We start from the raw sequence: 10,969 nt of genomic DNA, 5'->3' as shown, positions 1-10,969 counted from the left end.
ACCCCACAAGGTCTACCCCTGGACCCCAGGTTGTAACCCACCCCCCCCCCCTCCCCTCTGGCTTAACTGCTCCGCCCCTGGAGTGTATATTCCTGTGAGTGTCTGTATGAGAGAGAGAGAGAGAGCGAGAGAAAAAACAATGAAAACAACATTCTTGTAATTGTTACTGATTACAAATCATGATATGTATTTCTATGTGTGAATGAAACAGAATTTTAAAAAATAATAAAAAAGTGCAACAGTTGTTACTTTGTGTTGAATAAACAATAGATCCAGAGGAGCGAATAACTGTGTGGTTGTGTTTACTTTGACACGTGCTTTCTGTACCTGCAACTTTTACCGTGACCGTGATTTGCCACTGGTGTTCGTGATCGTGAAAACAAAAATCAAGGTAACTGTGATCGTGAAAGCTAAAATTTCCCTTCCCGTGATCGTGATGATACCCCCCCTTTGGGGCCCTCACAGTACACTATGCGTGACCACAATTTTGTTTAAGTACACCCGGACTGTTCGGCTTTTGGACCCTTGGGACCCTCCACACATCTGAAAGTGTGGTTCCCGGGACTCTCTTGAAGGGGCGTCCGTGGGGAGCCCTGACTTGCAATCGACGCGCTGTAATAATGCTTTTGGTGCAATTTGAACCCGACCTACCGTGTGGTTTTTTAAAGGGATAGTATCCGCCGGGAAAAGGCCTTCAGATCGCTTTCAAAGCTTCACCATAAGATTCTATGTTACAAATAATGCTACCATCCACGAGGAATAACTTTACTTTGCAAATTCAACAGTTTTGATAGCTAATTAACTGTCGTAAAAGAATCCAAGGAAAGAGCACTCTTGTAATGGTTGGGTGATTTCCCTTTGTCCAATTTGTCACAACAATCAAAATGGCGTCTCTCGGCGATTATTTTAGTCTGACAAGGTGAGTGTTACATAGTAAACGTTATCTGACAGAAAATAATGCTTTCGATGAGACAGTCAGTATCTGTTTACAAGTTGCTCTGAGCAGGACTGCAAAGCCTGAATCGATCATGCGAGTCAAATAGCTCTGGTGCACTCCGAATCATTCGCCTTGATAGAGATCATTCAGTACTGGTAGTACTTAGTCCGATTATCTTGGACATGTGTGTTGCCTGTTGGTGATCCTTTCAAATATATGTCTCTGAAGTTGCACTTTTACTCCCTTACGTATATGCATTGTTAAAACTTCCATTCATGTCACTGATGGATCACTTGGAACAGTAAACGTGCGCTTTGCGTGCAAGACGGAGTTCGAAGCAGTATTTCACCGAACATGAGAGAGCTCTGAAAATCGTGTTTATTCTCAGAATAGTAACCCAAAAGAGAAGACATACTTATCCCACTGAACAGTGTCGAGGAAATCATTGTCTTGTGCATTTGTTATGTGTGTGTGTGTGTGTGTGTGCCTGTGTGTTTGTGTGTTCTCAGACTTGTGTATGCATGATCACTGTGTGTGTGTGTGCGCGTGCATGCAGGGGAGTATATGTCAAACTCAAGTGAGCTTTTCTTGAAGTTGATGATGATTGAAGTTTGGTACAATAACTCATTAACTGTAAGGTGGATTGATGAATAGTGTATCCTTTTCATGAATTTGTCTTTATTTCCAGGCTATGGAAGTTTCATGTTCAAAACAACAACAGAGCTGCCCCTGCAAGAGAAAAGGTGCGGAGGCAGGATAGGGAGAGGAATTAGCAGTCTCTACCTTGTATGTGTGGGCAGATGAAGAGGAAAGGACTGGTCTAAGTCCTCTCAAACTGAAATTGGTTTGCTGGGGAAGAAGGCTGATCCAAAAAACAACACCGCCCTCCAAGTCCAACCCTCCTCTAAACTCAATAATTCCAGTAAGTACCTTTTTATTCTGCAAGATTTGTTAGGTGGATGACTTTGTTGCAGGGTATATTAAATAATGACAAAAAGTGAGGTTTGCAGGTCTCAGTCGCAAATTATATTACTGGTGCCTATTGTTTTTTGCTATTCTAGTGAATGTGTATACATATATTTATTTCCTATTTTCAGAAGATAATGACAAATAATTAAAATTCAGCTTCAGCATCCAGATTTTGTCGATATTTTGTGCAGTTAAATGTCACTACACACAACCTTTTAGTGTCTCATAAAGAGAAATACAAATGAACAGTCCCCACAATTTGGGTGCTGTACCATGAAACCCCTCTTTTAAAAACCATTACAATTCAAGATCTCCCCTATTTTAAGACCTTGGGTTTTAGATGTTTTGGTCATAACCTCTGCAAATTTACCTTCATTGTAAGACTTCTTGCTTTTTAAGACCTAAATTTTCTCAGATTTTGGGGGGTCGTAAAAGGGGGTTCCACTGTATTCTAAAATATGAATTCTTGTTTACTGTTTAAACTACACCCATTTGCTCTTTGTAAATGAAGGATATTTTTCAGATTGATTATTTCTGCCTCCATACTGATCTTTATAATATATATGACACATTGGCGAGCAGATTCCATGATCATGCTAAAAATGTAGGAAGTCATAATTATGATGTTTAGGTTTTAGAATTGTGTATGCCTTGCAGTTCAAATTCATGTCTGCCTTCCTGTTCAATTGTTTAAAAATCAAGACAATCCCTGAGACACATTTTCCAACCACATGTCACACAGCAGTTCTGCTTGAAACATCAGAATCGAATAGTGTATATCAAACAGGCCTTTTTGTGGTTTAGCACTTGACTAATGCTGCTTCAATACCACTTGTGCAGAAGAAAATTAGAGATACAGTGGAACCCTTCTTTTAAGATATAACAAATTTAATTAAAGATCAAAACTTGACTAAATGTAAAAAGCAATATGTGTTAGAATGGAGGTTATAAACAGAAATCTGAAAAAGTAATGTCTTAAAAGACAAATGTTTAGAAAAAAAGGCGGGGGGGGGGGGGGGGGGGGGGGTGGTGGCAAACTTTTTACTGTTCAATGCATGGGTAAACTGGGCATTCATTCGGAGTACCTAAAGATGTGTAACTGGCACTTTAGCTCATCAGTAGTACTGGAACACATTTTCACACTGCCACTGGTCAGTGTGTCAGACTGCCAACAATCTGAAAAGCCTATGCCTACAGGTAAACCCCCCACCACCACCACCACACACACCCCCCCACACACACCTTTTACTCCCACCCCATTACATAGATGAATAGATTACAAAGACTATTCTTTTACTCTTTATTTTCACACTTTTTCTTGCATTTGGTTCATGTTTATTATTTGAAGTTTGAATCTGAATCAAGTGCCTTTAGTGATGGGTGATTTTCTGTTTATGCTCCAGGACTTCGAGGCACCGGTGCTTGATGACAGCAGGCTCCCACTGGCCCACACACAGCGAAGAGATTGAAGATACCTTCACCCTGGAAGAAGAAGAGGATGGAAATATCAATAAAGCAAAACGATACGCAACATTCACACAGCTTCCATTGTGGACATATATATTTGGCTATTTGGGTGAAGGTGCAATAGTCGCCATGTGCAGTTGCTGTGTATGGGTCATAGGAATGACAATTTAGATCCAACTGACCAGTACACTGACTTTCGTCCTAGTCGCCTGTATTGAAGTACATTGTGGTGTTAAATGAAGTACATTTCGTTGGGGGTTGGTGTAACCATACTGTGTATTTAGCACCGTTCTGAATTTGTGTATGTTTCATCTCTCAAAGCACATTTTTGTGTGCTTATTTTTATGTACCATAAACTACGTTTTAATAATAATAATAATTAAGTAGATGTGCAACGCCAAGGCACTGCATACCCCAGCGAAAGACAAACCTCTCCCTCTCTCTCTCAAACACACACATACACACGAACACATACACACACACACACGCACACCCAAGTTACACACGTACACACATACACACTCACTCACACGCACTCACTCACACACACTTCACTGTACACACAAAACACACCCCCATACGCACATATAGACAGACGGACATACACACCTTTACAAACACACATACACACACACATACACTTACGCACAAACACAAACCAACCCACCCACTCTCTCTCTCTCTCTCTTTCTCTCTCTTTCTTTATCTCTAAAACAAACAGACACACACCCACACAAACACACACACACACACACACACACACACACACATGTACATACGCACGCATGTACGCACGCACACACCCACAGACACACACACACACACACATTGATTCACACAAATCTCATACACACAAATCTCATACACACAATACACACACTCATACTCACATACACGGTTGGCCTAGTGGTAAGGCGTCCGCCCCGTGATCGGGAGGTCGTGAGTTAGAACCCAGGCCGGGTCATACCTAAGACTTTAAAATTGGCAATCTAGTGGGTGCTCCGCCTAGCGGCTGGCATTATGGGTGTGACGAATGGAATTCGTGTATCGACTCCCTCTCTCATATTAATCGAGACTTCACTAGTTGCGTACACAAAACGAGGTTAAATGACCGAGACTACGTCATGACGACACTGTATACATATGACGTCAACGCTCGCGCCATTAGTCCAAAACTAGTGCAGCGTACAAGAAAAGAATTTGTTTATCTTCATGGAAAGAAATTTAAAGAAGAGAGCAAAAGGAAACAGCGTGCATTGGTATTAATTCGTGAATATGAACTGTACATATATTCAGTTGAGGTTGCTAGGATGCAATGCTCTGACCGTTTCATTGACTCCAAGATGGCAGCAATCAACGAAGCCACATAGATTGCACTAGCATATGTTTCACCTTCCGTGGACGGATTTCCACATTTTTGCGATCTCCAAAGGTCCACTAACCGCAGAAGGTGCAAGTGTACAGGGGTGTACAATGCTTGTGTAAATGATGTCGTGTGAACACTGTGGGAAGGGCAACGTCAGCGGTAACCACGGAAGGAACCACCAACGTCCCCAAGTGTCACCCAGATCGAGTTTATCATGATGAGTAGACTACTTTATATTTTGTGAACATTAACACACCATCACGTCTTCGTTTGTGTAAACCGAAATACATTTTCAACGAGAAGAAGAAGTACGTTCCGCGCTTCGATATCAAACGTCTACGCAACAAGAAGAAGAAAGACAATGTTGTTACGTGTGTGTGAAATCACACCAGCGAAATCATAATCTACAAAACTTTCATTTGAAGATTCTAAGAGAAAGGGATTGATGTCTGCAAGAATGATCATGTGCATGTTTTTGAAAGTACAGAATTATTAAATTTCTTATTACTTCTTTGCACTTGTCTCTGTTAAACACTGATCAGCCCTAGAACGAGAAGCAGACGTCACGCCCCCACATTGTGACGTCTGCTTCTCGTTCTAGGGCTGATCAATGTTTAACAGAGACAAGTGCAAAGAAGTAATAAGAAATTTAATAATTCTGTACTTTCAAAAACATGCACATGATCATTCTTGCAGACATCAATCCCTTTCTCTTAGAATCTTCAAATGAAAGTTTTGTAGATTATGATTTCGCTGGTGTGATTTCACACACACGTAACAACATTGTCTTTCTTCTTCTTGTTGCGTAGACGTTTGATATCGAAGCGCGGAACGTACTTCTTCTTCTCGTTGAAAATGTATTTCGGTTTACACAAACGAAGACGTGATGGTGTGTTAATGTTCACAAAATATAAAGTAGTCTACTCATCATGATAAACTCGATCTGGGTGACACTTGGGGACGTTGGTGGTTCCTTCCGTGGTTACCGCTGACGTTGCCCTTCCCACAGTGTTCACACGACATCATTTACACAAGCATTGTACACCCCTGTACACTTGCACCTTCTGCGGTTAGTGGACCTTTGGAGATCGCAAAAATGTGGAAATCCGTCCACGGAAGGTGAAACATATGCTAGTGCAATCTATGTGGCTTCGTTGATTGCTGCCATCTTGGAGTCAATGAAACGGTCATAGCATTGCATCCTAGCAACCTCAACTGAATATATGTACAGTTCATATTCACGAATTAATACCAATGCACGCTGTTTCCTTTTGCTCTCTTCTTTAAATTTCTTTCCATGAAGATAAACAAATTCTTTTCTTGTACGCTGCACTAGTTTTGGACTAATGGCGCGAGCGTTGACGTCATATGTATACAGTGTCGTCATGACGTAGTCTCGGTCATTTAACCTCGTTTTGTGTACGCAACTAGTGAAGTCTCGATTAATATGAGAGAGGGAGTCGATACACGAATTCCATTCGTCACATAACCCCATGGATCAAGATAATTATCCTATCCCAAGTAGATAATTATTCATCGTACGACGCTCTGCTCATATAATCTGCACCGTGGTTGTCCTTCCCGGGGATAACACGTACGGTGAACTCGTATGGCTGCAGTTGGAGGGCCCATCTCATCAGACGAGGGTTGTTCGGTTGTCGTTGGAGATGTTTGAGTGGGCGATGGTCTGTCTCAATGGTGAAGTGTTTCCCGTACAGATACCGTTCGAACTTTCCCACTCCCCAAACTGTAGCTAGGCATTCTTTTTCTACGGTGGCGTACCTACTTTCTGCTCCGTTGAACTTCTTGCTTTGGTACGCAACAGGTCGTAGAGTCTCTTCGTGCTCTTGCATGAGAACAGCACCCATTCCTTTGTCGGAGGCGTCCGTCCTTAGCACGAAAGGTTTGCTGTGGTCTGGCATACACAGCACAGGTTTCTGTGAGATTTTCTCTTTGAGTGTCTCAAAACTCCTTCTCGCTTCGTCGTTCCAGACAAGCTTGTCTGGGTTGAACTTCTTTGTCAGGTCGGTTAACGGAACAGCTATGTTCGCGTATGACTCGATGTAGGACCTGTAGAAGTTGCAGAGTCCTAGGAACGACCGTAGTTCCTTCTTCGTGGTGGGTGGGAGAGCGTCTTGAATCTTCTTGATCTTGTCGCTTTCTGGCCACCTTTTTCCACCTCCCACTTCGTGTCCGAGGTACGGCAACTCTGTGTAGCCTATGTAGCACTTGGAGGGTTTTGCTGCCAAATTGGCTTCTTGTAGCCTCTGTAGTACTGCCTTCAGAGCTGACATGTGCTCTTCCCAGGTTTCAGTTGCTATAAGCACGTCGTCCATGAAGTGGTGGACGTCTTTTCTTCTGATTGGATTGAGTAGCTTCCTCATCATGCGATTAAACACCCCTGTCGCTGTTTTCAATCCAAATGGCATGTTGGCCCAACGAAATTGGCCCGCTGAAGTTGTGAATGCCGTCTTGTCTCTATCTTCCTCTTCTATTGGGATCGCCCAATATCCTTTCGTCAAGTCTAGCTTTGAAAAGTATTTCGCTTTTCCTAAACTTTGAAACAGATGGTCGACATCGGTGATGGGTTCAGCGTCGAACACTACCACGTTGTTCAGAGCTCTCAGATCAGAACAGAAACGGTACTTTCCGTCCTTCTTCTTTATCAGGACGATGGGAGAGTTGTATGGAGAGTTTGCAGGTTCGATGACATGCAACTTCAGCATTTCTTCAATTTCCTTTTCGACAGTTTCTACCATGGCGTGAGGTATGGGTCTGGGTTTCACAAAGACTGGTTTCTTCTCTGTCACTTCAATGGAACATTTTTCCAGGTTCGTCGTCTTTGGAACATCTGTTAGGAACTCTTCAAATTCTTCACAGATCATCTTCGCCTCCTTGACCTTTGCCTCGTCCAATTTCTCGTCGAAATGGATGTTCTTCACATTTTCGGTTCTTTGAGTTTCTAGGAGGGGTAACATCTTCTGAGTGTCATACTTGAAGATGTCATCATCCATCGTGTTGTCCTCTTCCATGACAACAGCCACGACCTCTTCTCCTCCGTCTTCTTCATCACTTTCTTCTTCGTTTGAAGCAGGAACACTCGCTTGGGCAGATGAACTGGGATTGGGAGTGGCGGAACTCAATTCCCGTTCTTGGTACTCCTTGATGAGGTTGATGTGGTAGATCCGTGTTCTTCTGCCAACTTGGATCTTGTAGTCGAATTCATTCAACTTTTCCACAACCTTGTAGGGACCTGACCATGTAAGTTCCAGCTTGTTGTTCTTCACAGGGCGTAGAAGTAGAACCCGTTTTCCGACTTCTAGCGTCCTTGGTTTCGTTTTCTTGTTGAAGAAATGGGCTTGCTTGCTGGCCGCTTTCTTCAGGTTCTCACGTGCCACGTTGCACGTTTCTTCTATTCTGTTCCTGAGGTTGACTACATATTCCGCTGTAGTCTTCTGCTCCCCTGAGATTTCTTCTTCGGTCCATGTTTGGCGCAGCACTTGCATGGGTCCTTTGACAGATCTCCCATACAGCAGCTCAAACGGCGAAAATCCCATGCTTTCTTGTGGAGCTTCTCTGTATGCAAACAGGAGGGCGGGGATAAACGTGTCCCATTCCCTCGGTTGATCGATCGCTAACTTTTTCAGCATGCTCTTCAGTGTGGAGTTGAACCTTTCGACCAAACCATTCGCTTGAGGGTGAAACGGTGCAGTCATATGGTGTTTGATGCTGAGAAAGTCGTTCACTTCTTTCATCAGGTGGCTGGTGAACTGTGTGCCTTGGTCCGTTATCACTTCATCTGGGATTCCCAATCTAGTCCACATCTCCCAGAGAGCTTCAGCTACGGTATCTGCTTGGATGTTTTTCAGGGCTACGGCTTCGGGGTATCGGGTAGCGTAGTCAACAGATACCAAGATGTATTGTTTCTTGCTCTCCGACATAGGTTTGACCGGGCCGATGATATCCACCGCAACTCTCTTGAAAACCGAACTGATGGGTGGCATCCTTCCCAGAGGGACTTTCTTTGTCTGACTTTTCGGTGCAGTTCTTTGGCATGTGTCACAGGACAAGCAATACCTACGAATGTCTCCTGCACACCCTGGCCACCAGAATTCTGCTCTAATTCTGTCAGATGTTTTTCTTTGACCTAAGTGTCCTGCCATGGGGTGATCGTGACCAAATGAAAGAACTTTGTTCCTGAGTTTCTTCGGAACGATTACTAGTGAACGGTCGTTTCCGTGGCGATCTTTCGTTGTTCTATACAGGATTTCTTTCTTGTATGAATACCGTATCCCATTGATCCCTTCTGGAGAGTTGGCAAATTGCCTGATGGTCTTCAACGACGGGTCACTTGCCTGTTCTCTCTTCAGATCAGCTGGCGAATACAGTCTTTCTTCTTCCTTGACTCCCTGTTTGTGACTGCAGCTTGGTTTCTGGGCGTCTACTGTCGCTTGTGCTCTCGTGGTAACAGCAGCTGCTGTCCCAGGGTACCACGCTGGGTCTCGAACAGGATATGTGGGAGTCAATTTCTTCTCTTTACCTAGTCCATACCATTTACCTATGAGGACAGGGTAAATTGGGTCGTCCATCACCGTTACTTCTGTCTCGGAGTCAAAGTAGGGTGAATCGATGTGCACCACGGCGGTGTGGTACATCTTCTTGGAGTCTTTCTCTGCCAGAGTAGTCTCCTTCATTTTCGCTGAATATGCCTCCTTAGGCACAAACTTCTTGCTGACAATGATACCAGTACATCCAGTGTCTCTCAAAGCGTTGACAATTGTTCCATTCAGCTTCACTGGTACCACTTCGGCACATTTCTTTTCCTTGCAATTTCCGCAAAGTTTTTCTAAGAGGATCGGTGTCTCAAGTGTATCTTTCTTCGATGAAACTGCACCTGCTGTGTCTCTCTTGTTTGGACAAAAACGAGAGACATGCCCTTGCAATTTACAAATGAAACAACATCCAGATGCTCGCAGTTTCTCTCTCTCGGCGTCACTCAACTTTGCCTTTAGAGTTTGATTTGCGGGTTTTGTTGATGGAGCAGCTATTCTTGTTTCTTCTTGGGGAGAACGACGTTTTTCAGGCTTGACGTACGTCGATGAAGTTTTGACGTTCGATCTAGATTGTTGATATGTGTTGGCTATCATCCCAATCTCTTTGGCGCTCTTAGGGTCTCTATCCCTAATGTGAACGGCGAGGTCAGGCGGAAGGGTGTCCAACACCTGTTCACGGACCAACAAATCTTTGAGATCTTTTACATCTTGGTCGCATTCTGCTAATTCCACCCACTTGTCTAGATACCGTTCTAGCTTCGTGATGTGCTCTTTATACGTGTCAGTGGCGCTTTTCTTGGTTTGGCGAAACTTCTTTCTATAATCTTCGCTAGTGAGTTGGAAGCCCTCATACAAAGCGTGTTTGAGAGTGTCGTAGTCATTAGCGTCTTCCTCGTTCAGCTTTGAGAAGATGACTCTCGCCTTACCCTTCAGAAAGTACACTACACGTGAAGCTTTTGCTGCATCACTCAGGTTACAGTCTCGAGCATAATGCTCGAACTGATGGAACCAGCTCTCGATGTCATCACGGTCGTCTAGAAAAGGAATCTTGGGCTTGAAACCATCATCTTCGCGAATACGTCCTGGCGAGTTGTTGTTCCTGTTGCCCTCTTGGTTGGCGTTCTGGATTTTCAACTGTTCCAGTTGGAATTGTCGTTCAGCGTCACGTTCTTGTCGTTCAGCATCACGTTCTTGTCGTTCAGCATCACGTTCTTGTCGTTCAGCACGTTCTTGTCGTTCAGCATCACGTTCTCGTTCTTCGCGATCAAGAGTTTGTTGCTTCTCTTTCTGATCAAGAACAAATGCACGCAACTCGGCTCCTTCTAACCCCAACAACTGTCCTTCGGCCATTAGCTGTCTAGTCAACTCTAGCGGATCTACACTTGTGGACTGAGACATATTTACAGGTGACACGTCCGTGCACGCCTGTGGATCAACCTCTTCGTCGTTACGGTTGCTGTCAACTTGAAGAGAGAGATGAACACTCTCTTCTTCGTCAGCAGGAATTGGTAACGAGTCTATCACCTCTTCCCGATCGTTACCGACAGTAAGGGATTTTCTTCCCTTCTTATCTGTGGTTACTATGGGAAGCGATTTGTCGGCCGGCTGTTTCCGTGCCAACTGGGCTGCGATGGTGGACTTTCTAAAATTATGAGCTGGGGAACTGTCGTCACTCAT

General features: G+C 43.9%; 1 protein-coding gene across 1 annotated transcript; it reads right to left on the bottom strand.

Moving 5' to 3' along the window:
- Positions 1-6,268: 6,268 nt before the first annotated feature.
- On the bottom strand, positions 6,269-10,969 carry LOC138954545 (uncharacterized). Its single transcript, XM_070326362.1, has one exon. It carries the CDS (start codon positions 10,967-10,969, stop codon positions 6,269-6,271), a length of 4,701 nt encoding a protein of 1,566 aa, XP_070182463.1.

This window comes from Littorina saxatilis, unplaced genomic scaffold, assembly GCF_037325665.1.
Source record: "Littorina saxatilis isolate snail1 unplaced genomic scaffold, US_GU_Lsax_2.0 scaffold_187, whole genome shotgun sequence".
In the NCBI taxonomy this organism is placed as follows: domain Eukaryota; kingdom Metazoa; phylum Mollusca; class Gastropoda; order Littorinimorpha; family Littorinidae; genus Littorina; species Littorina saxatilis.
This window is presented reverse-complemented; position numbering and strand designations above follow the sequence as displayed.

What these genes read in the sequence shown, in the direction of transcription:
- LOC138954545 (XM_070326362.1), bottom strand. Translation starts at nt 10,969, where the DNA reads ATGAGTGACGACAGTTCCCCAGCTCATAATTTTAGAAAGTCCACCATC.